Source organism: Musa acuminata, chromosome BXJ3-1 (assembly GCF_036884655.1).
Source record: "Musa acuminata AAA Group cultivar baxijiao chromosome BXJ3-1, Cavendish_Baxijiao_AAA, whole genome shotgun sequence".
Lineage (NCBI taxonomy): Eukaryota > Viridiplantae > Streptophyta > Magnoliopsida > Zingiberales > Musaceae > Musa > Musa acuminata.
The window spans coordinates 21,658,432-21,680,000 of record NC_088349.1 but is presented as its reverse complement, the minus strand read 5'-3'; the positions used below and the strand labels follow the sequence as shown (position 1 = coordinate 21,680,000).

Genomic DNA, 21,569 nt, shown 5'->3' with positions numbered 1-21,569 from the left:
CAGAGAGATGTTTTTTCAGGAAATAGTTCATTAAAGGGAATATACAAGTCATAAAGAACCTATACTGATTTCTGAAATTTAATGGAGCACATAAAGCAATGTCATCATGAAATGACTAGATATGGTTAGGAGAAAAATTTGTCTTTTCATTATTCATTTAGAAGGCAAAGCTTAGTAAGAACCAAATAAAACTAAAAACCCATGGATGAAGATATAAGCTTTATGTCTCCTAACTCATTCTAAAAATGAGATGATTAATAGGATTAACAATAAGATTCAGTCTGAAATTTCACAATATGAAAAATATGACATTATTATCCAAAAACAATTGGATATGTCATCAGGAAGCTTGAACAAACTCATTTATTGACAAGGTCAAGGATTTGGAGATTTGGGGGGCTAAGCAAATAAAGTTGGGATGAGAGGAGTAACAGAGAAAGAGAACTTATATAGTTGGCATTTGTTGACTTTATTTGAATTATCTAAGAAGAGTCCCAACCCAATTAGAAAGACCTATCGTGGGGATGATCAGTGGAACCCACACCAATCAATGAGCTAAAATCTATCTAATATTCTCACATTTGAGGTGCTCGTCAGAATGTAAGAAAAACACCATAACTGAAGGTCATAAATCGTCATTGCTCGGAGTAGCATGCATATCGATGTAAGAGCTATTCACGACAATAAGACCCTCTAGTCTTATTTTTTATTGGATCTTGACTGATATCATGGAATCTGTGTTGATAGTGTTAATTCATTGTATAATGCAGTTGATCTTGTTTTATCTTTGTTAGCTTTCTGTTTAGTGAAAGCTTAAGATAATCCCCATAGTTTTGTATATGCTACGAGGTACAGGACAAAGATTTATGCACAATCCAGTGCTTGTCACGGTGGTGCATACCAAAGATTTCAAGTTTTCAACACAAACAAAGAGTCAAAGACTAGAAAACTTGAAAATATTGTAGAAGCCAGTCTTGATAGGTCAAAATCTGGTTTCTTGGTGAAAAACATGAGCCTAAAAAGGTAAAAAATAGTCATGGATTAAATGTTTCATATTATTCAAACAAAAAACAATCACAACAAACATAAGAATTCATTCATGAAGCCAACAATCGAAGAAACAATTTACAATGACCAATTGGAGCAAGGATGCACAATCCAGCCTCCATTTCAACCAGAAAGATGTAACCGAAGCAAGATTTATTGACATATTTACTGATGTTAGCGCAACTATCTATACTGAAGTACTCTAAAAGAATTTAAGAAAACAGTTAAGCTGCAATATAAGTTTTTAAGTGCAATACAATTAGACTGGCCTGATTCTCGTCAGAGAAATAAAGAAGCATATATGAGATGTTGTCAAATGTGGAGAAAAAACAGATTGGAAATTATATGGGCATACCTGCAAATGTCACGAAGCATTTTTAATCTCTTACGCCAGCTCAGTTTCTTTTTCTGGCCGCTCATATGCATAAGATAATACAAAGATCCCATCTCCATATATTCAGTTACCATTGAGAGGTGAGGAGGCTTCATGCAAGCACCAAGAAATAAAATAACTGCAAAAAAACACATACAAAAATAAGGGAAAAACATCTATACAGAATACCATATATATGTACATATATGAATATATATAATTTACACTTTATAGTTTCAAAATTTGAAAAGATCAACAAGAATATTTAAATGGGGTCAGTACGTTACCATTTGGATGTCGAAGGCGGCTGAAAGAGAAAGATTGTATAGTCAGAAGAGTAGCATATGAAGAAAGAAAAACTGAGCTTTCTAGATGGAAGAATATCAAACCTTAGTATGTAGATTTCATTGCAAAAATCTTCCATGTTCTCAGTTGTCAGATCTTGCTCCAGAAAGACTTTTATTGCAACATCAGTACCATTCCATATCCCACGGAAAACTTCTCCAAAGAATCCTGAGGTAAACCAAGTTCCTTTAAACCTAGTGTTCTCTTACTGTCAGGAGATTAAGTGCTTGGCATGGCAAATAAGAGAGAAGGAATAAAACATTAAACTATTACTCATGATGGTTGCACTCGATACAATTAAACAAAAAGAAGAAATTGTATTTAACTCTCCCGCAAGTGAAAGCAAAAGATGCAATAGAAACATGTCATGTACATGTGTATAGGAGAGAAAAGATGTATGACTCCAATTGGAGAATTTTGGAATGCTTCCAACCAATATTCTCATATAGCTTATAGACTTGTATTGAAAGTTGAAACCATGAAATCCTTTTCTGCCTCGTTACAGTATCATCTACCATAAGGGCTTAAGAATGTGCTGAAATTGCAACTTTGCAGTCAATATATGGAACAACAGCCTGTTGGAACTTTCTTTCTATAAGTTACATGCCTTTCTAATGGATTTACAGTACATAATGGAAAAGTTCCAACTTAAAATAAGTTTTATACAATCAAACATAATAAATTATAGGCTATAAGACAATGTAGCACTAATAATTCCATATTTAGATATCAGTTGCAACTATGCAGGCCAGTGACAATGCTGAAAAGGCCTGAGGTATTCTATCAACATATAGACCAATATGAACAATGGTATAGGCTCCAGTATATGTCAAAGAAACAGTACATAACACAGCAACATGTTGAGGGGAATGTCCAGGTACATCAAAAATCAACTTTGGTAAAAGCCAATACATCAGGAATAAACTCACAACAGCTAAATGGTCTTATTATCCTACTATCCTTGCTCCAATTAAATTATTCTCCTTTACTCCACTGGCAGTGGCATTGAATTCTTTAGATGGTTGATGGGCCTTCCTGAGCTATATTTTGCTGACATATACACTAGCCTAAGACTCTAAACACAAAGGCCTATTTGACTATTCTGTTAGTAAATCATGAAGCATGGTACAATACATCAAACCTAAAAATATTCAGTCATCATGCCACATATCAACCTTTTAAATTTGGTACACTGGGCAAGATAGCAGCCCATTGTGGAACCTAAAGGGTTACCATTCAAATTCCTCTCAGTTGCTTAGATATGCACTTCGTAGGAGGGCTTAATCTAAGTATCTTTCACTTAGAAAATTCATGAGAGATCTTTTTCCTGTCAAGTGAGCTCCCCCACAAGTAGACAATTGTTACCAGTAAAACTCCTTTATGATCTTTCAGAGCTTAATCTAAGTATCTTTCGCTAAGAAAATTCATGAGACTTTTTTTTTTCCTGTCAAGTCAGCTCCCCCACATGTAGACAACTGTTACCAGTAAATCTCCTTTATTATCTTTTATTTAGCATCCCCTCATGTTGCAGTTGAATTCAGCAATGAACTGAACTCCATAACCAATTAATTTACCTGCTTCACCACTAGTCATCCTTTATCACAGAATTGACTATTCAAGGATATCTGGGCCATTAATTAGATGACCATCCTCTTATACAAATCAAAGAACTTAGAAAATCCATATTTTTGAATTGTACTGTCCATTTAACAGGGGAGTTAGTTCAGTATTTATCAAAGCACGATAATAAAATGTTAGGATGAAGAGAGTAAGTTCTATTTTGTGTAGTAAAAAAATTAATCCAATTGTTCGAAAAATCTACAATAATTCAGTTTACTCTCAGAGCACAAATTATACAGTCACAGCAAACAGATGATAAAGTGGAAAGAAACTTCAGATCCTGAATCTTTATATCGAAGAGAAATAATAAGAGAACTTTAACTCAATTAAGCATTTGTTAAGGTGCTTTCCTGGCAACATAACACTGTTGGAAACAACACAGTTGATGTTACAGTATTTTATACCATTGGATTTCTATAATGGAAAAAGCCCACACAATCATCTAGATGGAAAATTTTTGGTATTTTTAAATGTGATGCAAAACAAAACTTATCCCAGATGAATCTACAGGTCTTCTGCAAAGAATCAAAGAAAAAAAATCACCTTGGGGTCTCAAGTATAGCAGCATAGTGAACAAACATTAAGATATTAAAGATTAATGTGAGATTGGAAAAAGAATGTAGACTGAAGAAGGAAATAATGAAACATGAGCATAGTTTGTAACTGCCAACATATGTTAACCAATATTAGTTGAATCCAAAAATGGACTATTGTGAAAAAAAAAAAGCCAAGCTAATACTATCAATTAGAGGACAACAGAGATTCAATCAAAAGATTGGCAACACTTTTTTAGATCAATTCTTCCATTCACTATCCTAACTTTCTGCAAAGTAATAAATAAAGCCAGTGGCATAGGTTAGAGTCACAGAAACAAGCTAATGAAAAAAAATTATATAATCATTACTTTATTGATCAGAAGTAACAGAAATCTGAAAATAAGATGCAAGCAAAATAGATCACTTGCCTATTCCAACACGCGTGCCCACAGTTAACTCTGAGAAATTGATGTTCCACTCTTTGAAAGGTAATAAAGGCTTATTGAGAAATGGAGATGACTGCAAAACTTTGTTCCAAGTTGATACCATATGTTCTGTTCTTGGAGAATCCCCAGTTCTCTTAGAATTCTTACCAATATATTCATGAGGAGATGAAGGCAATGACATAGCCTTCTGACTGGAACCTGTTTGCTTTCTTGAGCTATTATATGCTCCAGAATTTCCAAATGATATTTCATCCTAGCCATCAAATCAGAGTAATATGAGGCCCAAAGCACAAATGACCTGCTTAAAATTACAAAAACACTAAAATTCCACAAAATGCAATATGGATGATAAGTGGTGTTTACCATCTTATTGCGAAACACTGGAATGTTAGCAATGAATGTGGAGCAAGCATGGAAAATGAGGGCAGCAATTGATATCCATTTTTCTAATCAGAACTAGCTTAATGTAAAGTAGTTTTATCATGAGAAATATCAGAAAGCAATATCAGTGAGATAATATGCCGAACATTGACTCCATGATTGAACAAGTCTATCTTTCCTAAGATGAGTAAACTCCAAGAAAGAGTTGCGACTCGACAACATCAATGGCACGTTTAGCAGAATCCCATAACAGGCTAATCAGAGCATATATTAAGCTATACACCTATGTTCATCAATACACCAGAAAAATCAGCCATTTTGAGAATAAAAAATTACAGAAATATAAAGTAGCATCACATGTAGAAAAATACTGAAGGACCACCAGCAATGTATACAACAATCTACCACATAGAAATCTGTAGACATTACTTATAGTTGACCCAAAAGTACCCAAAAGACGGTCCGTCCCTGCCTTTGATAGTCTTATAAGACCAGGATTTTGTAAGTACATATGCAATTTATATGCACATAATTCCAAAAAAAGTAGTGTGAGGAAAATTAATAGACAGAATCAGCTTTTATCTTTGTAATAGAAGATGAACAAGAAAGAGCAGAAATTAACAAAAGCTATGATAGCAAAAAACAATAATCCAGTATCTCAAGGATATATGTGAAGGTTTCAGATCTCAATGGTACAAGTTAGTAGAGTCCAGTGTTTCTCAGTCCAATCAACTGCCAGTATAGAGATATATTCTATGAGTATGAGCAGATACAAGTTGGTATACTGCCTAATATACCGGTCCAATTGGTTACTTGAACCAGTATTGGAACAAAATTTTAGTTTTATGTAAATATATATGCACATATGTACATATGTATATATATACAAATATATATACATATACATATTCACATCCGTACTAGCACCAGCTTTGAAATATCAATAGTTCAACACAGAAACTCCACAAAGTTCATAGAAAACCAAGAGGGACATTGAAGGTCCCATATGAGGATGGCCATAATCATGGAATCGCATTATGATCCATAACATCATTAAGAATGTAACTGCATACATATTAACTTGGTGTATATTCACACCTATAGTCAAACTATTTCTGGTGTCTAAATGAATACGATCTTAGAATATGACAATAAGAGGCAAATCGACTAACCTTTGGTACAGAGAAGCATACATTTTTTGGTGGCTCATTCAACTGATTCTTGTCATTTGTGGCATACAAGCATGAACCTTCATCACCATGGTCCCGCAGGAGACGATTTTGCTTTAGAGTTTCATTCATTGCCCGAACAGCCCTGGTAAGAATCAAGAAGAGAAAATCACTAAAACATGGGACTCAAATGATAACAAGAGATTGAGATCTTGTATTTGTTCAAAGCAAGACATGACAATAAAGTAGCAATTATTGGTCACTGCAAGTCTTAGAAAAGGGCAAGGATCACGTCACTGCATATTATAAACATAAAGAACTGAACCAAGTTTAGAACACAAATGTAATATAAATCACCATTTTTCATTGCCTAATAAAGATATGAACATGTGCTTGAACTAATTTTATAAACCTATCTTCAGATAACCACAATGACCCACAGCTTTTATCACCATTGAAACATTCCATAATAACTTATGACACAAAAGTATGCTAATAAATATAGTTTCAGAAGTTTGATGCTGACTAATATCTCATTTCTTTGAGCAAATCAAAAGAGGATAATAATGTGTAGTTCTGGGTGATGAAATTTATTGTACTTTTTACAAACTGTTGAGCCACATTAGTGTCTGAAATTATAACGGAATACTTATCTGTAATTATTTGGATTAATATGCATTTTGCACCTGTCACATGTTTTGAAGTAAAATGTCAAACATAAAATGGTAACATAATTTTCTTGGAGAACATATGGAAATGTTTGTAGCAGAATGCAAAAGAAAAAATTGCCTAAAAACACAAAGGGATATTAAAAATTGAATGCAACATCAAAGTTGTGGAGCTATGTACGAACGAATTATAGGCATCGATAAGATAATTTAAAACAGAAAACAACCTCACTATATCGTCACCAATTTCGGGCGTAATGCTAATACTTCTTCTTATTCTATGAACATCAGAAGTTGATCCACCATCTGATCTGCAAGTGCATCATGAAACTAGAATACTTTGCATTTGGCTGCAAATAGAATATCGAACCAACATGCAACACCAAGAGCAACAAGATGTCCCTTGAGGAGAAAAAACAAAAGTACACAAAAAAGGGGAAGAAACTAATTGCTCAAATATCAATATACACATACATCAACAAGCATATGTGGCACATATGTCATTGAATCATGTTCTGATATGATGAACCAAGTATACCAAAATCTTTACAAGTTATGAGTATAATGAAAAGCTGCAATAAGAAAATCAAGGTTTGCTGTACCGCCCAAGTCGGTATGGTATGGGTTGTACATACAGGTCTGACGGGCAATCAAGACATGGATCACCCGAGTCCCCGTCGGCACACCCTGGCATACCATGTGTTGGTATGCTGGTACAGAGCAGTAAATAATGTACTGCCAGTCAGCTGGTCAGCACGAGAAGTCAAACCTTGAAGTAAATAAAACAAGAAATATTACCATAACTTTTTTTTATACAGATGTAAAATTCATTGGAAACTCATCAAGATAGCTGCACAAGATGTAAACTCCATTCCAAATTATAAAAGAAATTGTTAAACAACATACTACTAGCATGTATCTACAACCTTAACCTTATATTACAGATAATATTGTTCCACTTAAGAGCAAATTTTAGCATGTCTCAACAACCTTAACCTTATATTAAACAGTCTTATGAACACACTTTTCTCCTGGACATACTACAAACCACAAACGCGCCTCCCCCCCTCCCAAAACAAACAATATCACCAAAAAAAAAGAAAAAACACATAACCTACAGAAGCTATGAACTAAAAGTCAGTAACTTTAAAGTCTTTTGAGTGAATTAAAATATGACTTTAGTAGAGAACTATGATAATTTTCCTTGTAGATGGTACTCCTACAGAAAATCCTAGTTCACCCAATGGAATGCATACAAAATGACAAAATACCATCTGAATCTAACAAAACTTACAATAAAATTTAAACACACTGTAAAAAAGGAATTTCTTTTTCATGCAACTCATCCAATTTAGAGAGGCACATTGATAGTGGGATTTAGAAATTAAGAGGTTATCATGACATTGCAAAGCAACGGAAAGAATATTCATACAATGATTAATGTTGAGGCAGATTTCAAGGTCTGATGCAGTAACTGGCTCAAATTAGGGATCTATGATTAAGTACCTATGATTGAACTTTTATTTTTAAAGAACTATTGTTCCCAAGGGAAGTATACATTGAACCGTACCAGAAAACTTGCAAGCTAAAAATTAGCCCTAAACTGTCTGTTGTACAGGATCCACAAATATCAATATACTAAAGGTCAAAGATAGCATGACAAAAGACAGGAATAACTATAATTAAATGCTAAAATGAAAAAGAAAATGTACCTTGATGCATCTACACCATCAGCAAATTCTCTAAATGGTTGCCTGTCGCCACTAAGCATGGACCACCCCCCTGCTTTATAAAGGGGATGCTCCGGACTGCAAACAAGAACCAAAAATGTTGTTATTCTGAGCATGCTGGAAATAAATGCTATGCAGGTAAATGGAAAGAAATGAATGTGTTCACAAAGGAATTAAAAGGAAACTAGTAATCAAAATACTATAATTGGATATTCACAAAGATGCATTTCTTCATAGTTAGTCTAGATGCTTTACTCTGCCATGGCCAATTGTTATTCCCATCAGAATGGACAAAAACAACTTCACAATTAGTGTTCTTAGCAATGGCAACAATATATAGATTATTTGGAAAGCTAGGGGCACTGTATGGGAGAAGATAAAAGAATGATCAGATTTATGAACAAGAGAATTATTTTCCCTGACAAAGGACAAGGAACCAACCACAACATGAATTTTTGTTGCCTGATGAATGAAAAAAAATGATGAGAAATGATGGTATAAACCAATCATATACCAAAATTTCTGGAAACAATAACCCAGGGACAAGGGAAGTTTCTAACAGAATTAATAGCATTAACCAAAATGCCTAAGAGATCAAAATTTGAGGTAGAGACAAAAGGGGTAGATGAAGATATATAATTGGTGTCAGTCTAGCTTCGATGTCACTTTGCCACACATCTGAGCCTCCTTTTGAGATAATCATCCAGAATTTAAGTGAGAGCACTCCTATGTAGAAGCCAAAAACTATCTCTGATTGTTAAGCCTGTTTCCCTATAGTTCTCACATTGGTCCATTGCTCCTTCATCATCTTATAGTAGGACATTGTGCTTCCAGCAGCAGCCTCAAGCATGTCAAGTTTTTCCATGGTGATCAATTGAGATTATCTTAATTCATCATAAGATCTGACCATATGCTCTGTTCGAGCTTCACTTGACAATCTTTAACATATGAGATAACAAAAGTTTATTTCTATTAGGTGACCTTATGTAAAATACCATTTCTTCTGCTCTTCTCTTGTTGCACATAGGCTCATGTCTCTCACAACCTCCAAGAACTCAGACTCTAATTGTATCAAACTCAGCATGAGTAGAAGGTAGGAATCTATTAATTCTTTCCTTCATTAACTTCTGAACTTAGCTACATTGTTTGGACATTCAGCATGAAAATCCTGATAGTAGTCTAGTTTCTGCAATAGCCTACCTACTTCTGCACAATATTGGCCTGTTGTATTTATTCTTATTTTAAATACTAATGCATCACTCCAACCTTCAATTAGTTTGAGATATAGCACTACAAATGTTGGAGGTAAAATCTAGAAATTACAAATATGAACATGTTGCATTAGGTTATGTAGCCATGACTACGTCACTATGCAGGAGTTGCAATTTTTCAGGCAGCATGGGACCCACGAACTCTCTGGCAGCATAGGAGTCCAGAGTATTGAAACACCATATGATACAATGCAATTGAATCACGAGTTCGTAGACTGCATTGCAAAGGGCCCACGAGCACTCAGACCATGTGGAATCCACCAACTGGACCATGCAGAATATGACTATGCATGAATCTTATAGGACACGCAACCCAACGACAGGCTGAAACATGTTATGTACCACTGGATAAAAACATGCAGTGATGTCCTATTGGATTGCAATCACAATCTGAAGTTTGACACCTTATGGAGGCACAATTAGAGCCAGAGAACCCGACCTGACCTCCTATTTTCTTCTTTCTCCTTGCTGCTAAACTCCATGATTGATGAATCATGTTCTGACAACCTGGAGGTTTTAATTGATAATATTTTTTTTGAGAAAATGGTGTTAGATTGATCGATTATCTCACAACCTGGAGGTTTTCATTGTATGAGCTTGAAGTTTTTACAAATTGGTCCCTGGGGAATAAGAAGTATAAAAATGGGTACATCATTCAACAGCTCCCATTCATTCATGGACTGAGGATTATCATATTCAAATGTACAACTCTAAATCTTGCATACAGATGGTCATGGTGGAGAAAAATTAACATGGAAATAAGACTCATCATCAATATAAACTATGTCAAATATAATATTCAATGAGAACCAAAAAATACATATTAAGTTCAGAAAGCAATAACCTTGAACTAGATGTGTGTTGCTGTTCTCTAACAACTTTCTTCTGGCTGCACCTCACAAGAGCATTTGCAATATTGGATTCACTATGAGATACACTGATCAAGTAATCAAAATAGTCAACGGAACAAACATGAGACTTGGAAATTTCACTTTGCATATATGAAGTGGACAAAAAAGCAAAAAAAGCAATCCACAGCTTCAGTTTAATTCTAGCAAAGAAACATGCAAAAAAAACAAGAAACATAGTTTAACCACTTAAACTATATATATTACCTTAGCTTTCCCTTCATAAAAGTTTTTGATCTAAGTATAATATTATGCAGTGATCGACCATTTAGATTAGATGATGCATCCACTCTACTCTGATGCAAAGACTGGGGGTTCTCCTCTTGTTCAAGACTGTTATAAAAGGAAGAGAATATTAAGAAGCATAGAAGAAAATCTAATACTACTAGAACACGGACAAAAAGAAAAGAATGAGTTGGATGGAAAAAAAAAATCAGTAACTTCCTTAGAAACAGAAGAAAACTGAAAACAAGAAAAAAAACAGCAGTAATTTCACCTTTAGAAAGAGAAAGAACTGAAAATAAGTATGACTAAGAAGGCATGAAGAACATATAACCATAAAATATTTTAATAAGGCTTATGCTAACATGCTAGACCAATGTTTGCTTTTATAGGCAACCAGATAAGAGGTGTTTTTTTCTAAGAAGCCACACCTAACAAAATCATTATAACCTAGAAAACACAAAAATATTCTCATAAGAAGCAAAATTTATTATTTTAACTTGCAAATAGGATTGCACCTGCATCAAATTAACTGGTTTAGGTGTTTCAATTCCACAGGTATAGTTCTGAAAAAATAACAGAAGGTGACCGATCGCACATCAGATTGAAAAACATTATCAGCCCTTATTAGGAAGAGAAACAATATTCACTGAGTTCATAGTCAAATAGAGTTTTCTAATATGACACTTCCTCATAGCTGGATGCTAAAAGGTGGAAGTTAATCAGTAGTAATAGGGCAAATAACATACTCTTCAGCATCCAGTTTGTCAGGAAACCCATACAGTGGGCTATTGGGTTCAAGAGGAGAATCACAAGAATCATTCTCAGCAGAGTCACTTTCCCCTGCTGCAGAAATATGGGATATAAATATAGCCTTGGTCGAAAATGGAATTAATTGTCCAGGAAAGCGCATAAGATCAACAAGTAGTTCCACAGAATTCAACACAACCACGACAGACATATGCTTGTAAGAATCTGCACATTCAACACTACCATCACTAGGAAGGCCCTGCAAAGAAAAGAATTATAAGGAAAAAAGAGACACCATTTAGATATGTAATCTACGATATATATATATATATATAATTCATTTAATAAAAACACCTGAAGTTAATATACCAAAAAATTGATATAATCATACTGTTGAAAAGTAAATGATAAATTACCACCACAAGTTTACTGTCAAGACCAACAGAGTCTGCGAGAACTTTAAACAAAATTGCTCTAGGTCGGCATGATCCATGCTTAATCTGGCCCAACAGTTGGATACCTTTGTTATCCATCCAATGAGGTGCATCCTCTACAGCAGCTTTTGCAGGACTTCGCTCTGAATTTGGGCGCTTGTAAAAATCAAAAACCTGATCCAACATTAAGTATCAGACAAATATAAAGTTCAAGACAAGTATTACATTAAATGATGACTATACACTAGTAAAGATTCACATTCATGTACCTTAAACCAAGGAATAAAAAACCAATAAGACATAATCCAGATGATTTCACTCGATCCAGTCCAAAACATGGATTACCATCCTGGTAACCCTGCCGAACCAGGTTTACTCCTCAGTTTTAATGGTTAAAAACCAAGGAATAATGAGATAGGCTTACCACCCAGTGCCCCTACTTTCTTTTTCTGTTTTCGGAAGCTTCTAACAGCTATCTTTTTTCTTAAGCTTGTAACAGAAGACCTGAGATCCATTCATGGGAGGCACAGGGACTTGATGCATGAGGAGCGAGTGAAGGTGGAGCTCTTGGACGAGACAAGCATTGAGCTGTTAGAGGACGACATTGCCAGCTTTTTTAGCGAGCTGGGAGCTGCAGAAGGTTTCTTTGATGACCTGATCAGTGACTTCCCGTTGCTTCCTTTGGGTTCTTTCACATGAAGGAATGTAGTCTCAGGTAAACAAATGCTTGCTTACAAGGAAGACTGCAAGCCTTAGTTTAGAGGATTGGATTCACAGGTTAATTTGAGTTATAAGGATCTCTTGTTATTATTTCTTGGGTTGATGATAAAGGCGGCGTACATCCTCTTTTCCTATTCTATTTTCCCCACCTTGTCTACTGTAAATTCAAAGGTCTCTCTCTCTCTCTCTCTCTGCCATCCTGCGTCACTGGGACGTTGCCTCCTCCACCTTTGGAATGCCTCCCCCTTCTCTTCTTCTCTGTGTCACCTCTTCCTTTGCCCCCATTTTCTCTTCCTCCTCCATTACCAATCTTCTTCTTCCTCCTCCCCTCCTTTCACCCATAGTCTCTCAGTCAAAGCAGTACCAAGTACCAACCAAGGTTTGGTAAACTGGCTGGTTCGGTATGGTTTGACCAGTATTTACCAGTCCAACAAACAATCAGTACACAATTCAGCCCAAATATATATAATATTTTTTCCTTTTAACTAGGGTTTGGGACACAACTCCTCATGCTAGCGAGATCTTCACCCATTTTTTGCCCACACAGAAAGGCAAGATAAATAAAGGTCTATTATTCCTCATCCACAAATATCCAAATTTTTATGCCTAATACTCCATAGATAGTTTGAATTGTATATGAACAATGATCAATTTTAGAGCGAATTGTTTGTAGGGGAACCCTGCCCTCTCTAATCCATTCACACATGCAATTTCCTTTTCATCGATCTGCCTTGCAATTTGTACTTGAATTCCTTTTGAGCTAATTCAATAGTATCTTTCATTGCCTTCCAAAATGAAACTATTGTCGCTGGCCAGCTGTTGCCTGCTCCAATGCACCTCCTCTCCTCCATCTCCTATCACTTGCTCCAGTACAACTCCTCTTCCTCCTCCTTCACTGCCTCCTCTTCCTTCCCTCCTTTACCGTCCCCTCTTTCTTCTTCCTTCTTCCTCTTCTTCTTTCTTTCTTCTTCTTCGTCCTTTTTCCTCCCCTCCTCTCCCTCCCTCAATGGTATCACAATAGGTTCAAACATAACAGCATGGGTCTGGTAACCAAAATTTTAAACCTTGCCTCAAACATAGTCCTTGAATTCTCATCAAGAGAAATGGTTACACTACAACATATCTGCGACTAATTTCCCATGAAGGTCAATACAATAGTAATTAACCTAGAAAGCAGTTCTGAATTCCACATGAACTGGAATAGAAGATATAATTATTTATTTGACAAGGCAATGGACTATCCAACATTTGCTTCTCTTAAATCCGTCGAATGTATCTAATTTAATGGTCCATGTAACAAGTTCTTACTTAATGCTCCAGATAAGTACAATAGTAGACAGCCTAGTCAGGATCATGGCTTTAAGTTTCAGCCATGCCAATACATACTAGCTAAAATTATCCTTGATTCAGACATCATTTCTTAAAGTTTTGGATAGAGAAATACTACAAAAACTCCCTCTTCTGTGGGTCGCAGGAGATGTATTTTGAAGTTTGGGTGTGCACATGGGTAAGAATGTGTGTGTATGTGTGCATGTGAGTCCAAGAGAGTCTGACATGCGATAGGAAGTCGCTTGGAAACCATTTTAAAGATAATATTTTAATTAATGTCTTCAACTGATTGATAGGAAGACAAGTCATGTAGTTTATACTTTATACATATATTGTATGAGATCAGCAAATATACAGCATGTCATCATCATTGCTCTGGATAAATACCCAAAATTAAATATTACAAGGGTTTGCTCGAGACAACAAATCATATGATCAGTCAAGTGCATGACCTAGTACAGAGTCAACATGTTGACTCCTAAAGCCATCACAAGAAATGGTATGGGTGATTAAATTGGTTGGGTTTATATTCAGTTTAGAACGTATACTGTATCCAACTTATCTAGAAAACTGAAGGATTCAGTCCCAGATTTTCCTAGGAGATGAAGAATTGACAACAGATCCAGTAGTTTTTTTTTTGCTCCTCAGAAAATTTACTTCTGCAGTTTACCTTTTAATGATCAGATGATGTGAACCCTTGCATTTGTTTAAAGTTTAGTAAATGACAACATATTATTATAAAATCCAAATGTTAAAATATTACAAACCTGACATGTCATCATTGATAGTTCTCTTGCATTTCAAGTGTTAAGCTTCTTTCAATATAAACAACACATACCGAAAGAGATAGTTTCCTCATCAACCAAAAAATACCTACAGGTGAATGGTCAAAAGATAGATAGCAAGATCAAGAACCCACTATATGCTGTGTATATACAAGGGGGAGAAGAGCATAAAGACATGAAGATTGATTTGCCCCAGAAAATATGCCTGTTTTCTTTTTCTTTTATTTTTTGGTTTCCTGCAAATTTTAGGAAATAACTAGAATGCAAGAAGACCTTGTTCGTACGCTCATCCATGACATAATAGATAATAAAGCATTCATAACCTGAACCATTTTGTAGGACCTAATTTCACATATTACTGGAGCCGATCCTGAATATGGAAGTGAAACATGTAAAATAAATACATATTATTATGCAATCATGTATTATTTTTGACAAATCAAGAGGAAGCATTTATAAGAAAAGGGAAAAAATAGTCAAGTAACTGGTAAACACCCAATAAAAGAAAACAATAAGAAAACATGAAGCTGAAGGATACAAAGATCTAGAGAAGAGAAAAAAACAAAAAAGAAATTTTCTTGTGTTACTTGGGAGCAGAAACCCAATCAAATGAAAATAAATATCACCACAAAAAAAAGGGAAAGGGAAAAGAAGAAGAATTGATATCTCACCAGTCCAGCAATCTTTTTTATTAGTAAAGCAGGATTATTGTGCAACCCTTTCACCATGGCTGCACTCAACTGCTTCAACATAGAAAGCTTCTTATCCTTCTCCGCATCTACAAGAATGATATCAGCCTTAAATCCCTCAATACCAAGCGAATGAAGGTCATCTGGAGAAGGGATAGTGTCAAAAAGCTCCTTGAGCTTTTTATCCTGCACAAATATATCCACAAAAAAGATAATTTTTAGGCACTTATAATGAACAGCAAAAACAACTTGACAGAGCTTTAGTGCTACTGTATCCAAGGAATAGAAACATCTATAGAGATAAAATTAATGCTTACTGGGATAACAGAATAAAACCCATTAGGTATTGAACCAGAAAATGTTCCGGTGGACCACAACAGCTGTGAAGCAGTAGCAGAGAAAAGTTCAGCTTTCCCAACCCTGCATGTACTCTCTTTTCGTGGATCCAAAGAAACAGACTGCAAGTTTTCTATAAAATGTGAGGGCCACCAAGCAGCACCAGAATTCCCTTCTTCAGATCTTGCTGAATCACCTGACATATCGTCCATTTTCCAAAAGTATGAAATATAATATCATTTTGTCCCATATCTCACCCCACGGAAGCCATATATTATCTACACAAATATCTTAGACCACTCCTTGTCAGTCTGCATATTTTTCCTTCTGTAATACAATTCGCAAGCCTATCTGTCATCTTTTTTCCAATCTGTGTAAACCTGAATGAGGCTATTTGAAAAAATATATATATAATATCAGATTTTCAAGTCGGTATAGAAAATTTGGCTACAAGAGTTACTAATTGTCTAACAAGATATTTCCTTGATATGCAATACACCTCAAAATAATATTTAATACCAGGTATATTAGGCAATTCATTTATATAAAACCTTCATAAAAAATTAATATTTACATAAAATATGAATTATTTAGAAGCTTAGATATTGACTTTGTTATAATTAGTGTACTCTTGCATCAATAGGGATAAAGAAGTAAATCCATGACTAAAGTTTAGTAGTTGGAATATAGAAACACTTTCAGGAAAGGTTTACAATTAGAAACTACAATGACCAAAGAAGAATGATCACAATTTATCTATAATAAAGTAAATGGGTAGGGAAAAGGTCTAAAGAGATTGTAGTACTAGATTTGGAATTTTATATACAAAAAGAGTTGAAAATGAAAATGATATAGGTATTGTTGTAGATAAGGAACTTAAGGATAATGATGTAGAGATTAGGAAATTTGGGAATAAAATTATAGCTTTAAAATTTTGCACTCTAGTAGAAGAGAATTTAAATGTTATAACTTACAAGTGCTTATGATTCTCAGATTAAATTGAATGATCAATCCAAGGGGGAATTCTAGGATAATTTTGAAAATATATTTGAATAATAATTTTAATTATAAAATATATAATTGAAGGAGATTTGAATCGACTTGTAGGAAGATGATACAGTAAATTTAAAGAAGTGCATGTGCACTTTAGATATAGGAGAAGAATGGGGTAGATAGTATGATTTTAGATCTTGCTACTTCGTATAATCTCATAATTATAGATACTACTTCGTTATCAGGCTTGAACCAGTTGGAAGGGCCTCACAGTCTGATTCACAGGACACATGAACAGCCTAAAAATGGGCTGATCCACATGCCTATTGGCGGTCGGATCTGTAAATACTTGTCATATGGTACCAAACCAAGCAAAATTGTATTCCTTGCTTTTTAATTATTCTATTCATCAACTAGTCACTTTTGAAATGCAGAGAGAAATTATCAACCAAATTTTAGGTAATTTCAAATATATGTTTTTGCATCTTTAAGAAACCTTTCCTTTTGAGTTTTGAAGTTCAATTTTAAATGTGTCCAATTACTATTATTCTTTATGCTTTCTTCATACTCCTAATATCTTCTTCCTCATCACATTTTTAACCACTCACTACATTATCTTTAAATCATCAATTGCGATCTCCAAGTTATAACCTAGTTATTTTTGTCACATTTACCTATCACCTGAATGCATTAAGCATGTAAATAACATGAAGGTATAACTATAAATGCATCAACCACCATGCACTCCTTATTCGTTTATTATATACTAACTACTTTTATAACACATGAAAGGAAACCAGAATTGGCATACACTTAGCTTATAAAAAAGCTGAAGTTAATTTATTTAGATGTTGGTATTGGAAAGCACATGAAATTCCAGGAAACTGAGATAGCTACAACAGAAAAGGAAGATTTAAGAAACAATTTTTACAAACTGAGATAGCTACAACAAATAGGGAAGATTTTAAAAACATAAGATGGAAGGAACAATGAAAAGCTCAAGGTTTTCTCATGTTTTAAACAAACATCAAAAGAATCATGCATAAATTCTAAGAAAATATGTGTGTTTATCCTCAACCTTGCAAATTGGGAAGCAGCCAAAAGTGTAAAGTAATGAAATCCATCTTCACTGAAATTATATGATCACAAATGCTTAAAAAAGACAGTGCATCCATACCACACACCAATATTGGTTAAGGTACTCCTGCATTACATTTCGGATGCTTCAAATAATTATACCTTCTTCTGAAAATAATATGAAAATTGAAGATTTAATAAAGCAGAAAAAGAATTTGAAATGATGAAAAATCATCTAGATGTAAATTCAAACGGAAAGCGTAAAGTACAACAGCTTTAATTTGCCTCTCAAGAATGAAGCTCTTTGTTTGTTAAATCAAAATCCTTCCAGTAGTTTATTCGAAGTTCACTATTAGATTGCAGACATTTACAAAGAAGGAAGAAAAACTCATCACTCCCTTTCATGGTCAAACTAGTGTCTCATTAGATCAAAGGAACCCTTTGATTCACTTGTAATATACATAATCTTCATAGGGCCACATATAATGCAATAACATATTGTAAACATCAAAATTGTCAGTAAAACTCTACAGCTTCTCCATAATCCTTCATTACACAAGTCCATTTAATAAAACTTTCTAAGTTTCACATCACAGGACATATGAAAGCTGGAAGCGCAGTATTGTGATTAAGCCTAATCGATGTTGTCAATATTGAGCAGGATCCTGAAGGTAAGTAAGATCCGGACTTGATGTTGGATCATAAGAGTTCTTTAAGAGTTTTAGAAACAAATAGTTATAAATATATATTCATAAAAAATATGAATGTAAGGAATGGCATATATTAACAAGGCAAAAATTAAAAATACATGTATAGATATGGCACACATAAAGAATGGCATCCATATAATAACTATCACAATAATGTTTGCATTTACTTTTAAAGCTATGTAATTGGAACATTATTGACGTGGGAAAAAAAGGTCCATGGCAAGAAAGGATCTATTTAGCCAACCATAAAATCACGACTTGATGTTGTACTTGTGTTCATAGCTAAGTTAGATAGAGCAACAGTGTAAAATATATAGATACATATTTTAAAAATCTAAGCTGCCACCTGAAGGAACTATACATTTCAATATCTTAACTTATATTTTAATATTTTATAGAATTTTTCCTTTTCTTTTTTATTATATTTCTTCTCTTCTGCTATGTTCTTTTCCTCTCATACTTCACATTTCTCATGCATGTACTGTAAGATTACATTCAGGACACCTGTTAGATAGGATCTAATGTAGGTGTTCTCATGTTGGTATTATTAGATCGATTTAAAGTACCTACCTAGACCCCATATTGGTGGGGTCTAGGAAACATCTATGTGTAGGATATTTTTAACGATCATCTATGTGTAGGATATTGATCTTAGAAATTTTGTGGCTTGTTTAAACAACAGGCAATAACTGTTAGACACAAGAAACTGCAGTGAGCAACAGCAGACAGTGGCAGTAGGTGGTGATGTTTGGTGGTTCTATGCTCCTCTTCTCCTGCACTTTACAGCTTGAATTAGATGATAATCAATCCGAGTGGCACAATCGACCAAAAGTTAGTCTCATCCTTCATGAAATCGAATTGACCATAAGATCTGAATTGAGAAGATTATTGTGATTTAACATATTTCATATCATGGATCGACCAATCCTGATATCATTGTGTCTAATTATATCACTGGGCTGGAAAAATCAGCAGAAACTGACAATGACAACCAATTCATAATTGCATATTAGCTAAGATCAGACATATACAGAGGTTCAAGGATGATCCCAAAGAAAAGACAAAAGGATGTCCTTACCGCCTACCGAAGAGAAAAGAATCAGACTACTGCACATTAAGCATTTAAGCTTTAATAATGGTGATGAGTCACAATGGTGCAATAAAAATTTACAGGATAGAAACCAGATATTGGAGAAAAATGAACCAAAACGAGTGATATCTTTGATGTCAAGGATAAGCTTCCTTAGAACAAAGATGAAGATGGTGATTATCAAGTTTGAAGGGAAAGGCAATGGCAGAACCAGCAATGTGATTAATGATAGTGAAATTGGCATCTCATGGATTTTTTTCCACAATTCAATCCTAAGAATGGGATTTGATATTGCAGAATCAGTTATGAGAGTCAACATGATACTGGTGACATCCTTTAGATGAAAGGACAAACATTGACCACTTATTAGACCACAACAACTTGTCATTTATGTTTTCCCTAGTTCCTAAACCAAGGAATCAAATACCTGAACTGGTTCTAAAATGCTTTTCTCTCCATTATTCCTTAAAACGGAAAAGAAACAAGAGAAGAAAAAGGATGCTAGCATGTTAGATGCTCCTCTTCTCCCCTGCCTCCCAAACACATAATTCAGAAGGGCACAACTCCTAGCGAGTGACAGTGTTAATCTCAACTTTGAAAACTATGGTTAAGGATAGGATTAAAGTGGGCCAACTCTCCTTTGATAAATTACTGGTGACTATAATAGTGTTTGTTTAAGTCAAATTCAAGCTGGTCAAACAGCAGCTTTTTCTTTTCCAGATCCACTTGTTCACCAAATAGGTCGAGTTAAACAAAACAAGCCATTGATTAATGTTATCCACTTACAGAATTTTTTTCTTGAATAAAAAGGAGTATTGACAGTGTGGAATAGATGGCCACTAGGTACTTCAATTAACAACCGACAAAAATAACTTTAGATATTTGCCCAATTACTACTTTAACAACATCCAATTCTATTATTCCATAACAATCACCGAATTAATCGAGTTCAATAAACTGAAATATAATGGAATTGACCAGTATATGCCTATTCAATTTCCTAGACTCTTCGAATTAAGAAACTCCTAATATACTAACCTTGACACACGATGCCGTTAAACTAACAAAAGCGAACCACCTGCAATTCTAATCCGCACTAGAATTACAAGTGATAGAACTTCCACGATCTATGAGTAAGTTCGAGATCCAATACTATTCTACCACACCCGCTGCAGAACAAAGAAGATTCCACGAAGATTCAATAAACCGAGCCAGAAACCTGCTCAAAATCCCCAAAAGAAACACGCAAGAAACCCGGATTAAACCATATCAGAACCGAGAGGGAGGCGAAACATATCAATGCACCTCGAGTCAATCCACCACCGACGAACAAACAAGTCCGACCGCCTCATCCAAGAATCCGGATCTCGGGAGGGTGGATCCGCCGCTCAGATCCGGTGATTCGAATCCCGCATCCCGCCGTACTATCGCGATCCCGATGCCGGATGGAGCGGAGGACGGAATCTAGGGCGTGGTTGCAGATTCGCGGGACAAGGGGCGAAGGAGAGGAGTAAGGAAGACGCGGAAGGTGAGGGCCGTCGGAGGTATATATAAACGCAGATAAACGAGCAGCCTGCGCTCCCCGCTGAGTGGGTCCCCTGCGGATGTCCGCATACAAATACGATCATACGCATGCGGGTTTGCGATAGCGGGTCGGGTTTGTTTCGGATGTTCGCCTCTGTCCAACCTGCTTTAAATCAGATTTTGATGTCCTTTAATTGGGTTTCAAAATAGGTATCCAATTCAGGCATTTATATAATTAATTTTGAGTTAAAATAATATAATAATTATAGAAATATTATTATTTTATTCAAAAATGATAAATTTTTTGAATCGATGTTTATATATCAAATAGTTTTATGAATTTTTTTTTTATATCATGAAGAATCTTATTATTAAGATTTTATCAATTAAACTAATATATATAATATTTGATGATA

General features: G+C 34.9%; 1 protein-coding gene across 10 annotated transcripts in view; it reads right to left on the bottom strand.

Annotated features, from left to right (window-relative positions):
• The window catches only part of LOC135629430 (serine/threonine-protein kinase EDR1-like), a 22,203-nt gene extending 1,042 nt beyond the window's left edge, over positions 1-21,161 (bottom strand). The window contains exons 1-16 of one of the 10 annotated variants that reach the window (XM_065136764.1): positions 20,935-21,161; positions 20,668-20,848; positions 17,831-17,997; positions 15,741-16,149; positions 15,406-15,609; positions 11,883-12,074; positions 11,466-11,725; positions 10,702-10,827; positions 10,431-10,523; positions 8,298-8,393; positions 6,813-6,896; positions 5,921-6,062; positions 4,350-4,620; positions 1,810-1,933; positions 1,708-1,727; positions 1,403-1,559 (exon numbers count right to left, since the gene is read on the bottom strand). In XM_065136764.1, coding sequence (XP_064992836.1) covers positions 1,403-1,559; positions 1,708-1,727; positions 1,810-1,933; positions 4,350-4,620; positions 5,921-6,062; positions 6,813-6,896; positions 8,298-8,393; positions 10,431-10,523; positions 10,702-10,827; positions 11,466-11,725; positions 11,883-12,074; positions 15,406-15,609; positions 15,741-15,971 — 2,000 coding nt within the window. In that variant the 5' untranslated portion in view covers positions 15,972-16,149; positions 17,831-17,997; positions 20,668-20,848; positions 20,935-21,161. The remainder of the gene's footprint in view (positions 1-1,402; positions 1,560-1,707; positions 1,728-1,809; positions 1,934-4,349; positions 4,621-5,920; positions 6,063-6,812; positions 6,897-8,297; positions 8,394-10,430; positions 10,524-10,701; positions 10,828-11,465; positions 11,726-11,882; positions 12,075-15,405; positions 15,610-15,740; positions 16,150-17,830; positions 17,998-20,667; positions 20,849-20,934) is intronic. The other 9 variants (XM_065136759.1, XM_065136763.1, XM_065136762.1 and 6 more) reach the window with 9 other exon arrangements.
• Between the last annotated feature and the right edge of the window lie 408 nt (positions 21,162-21,569).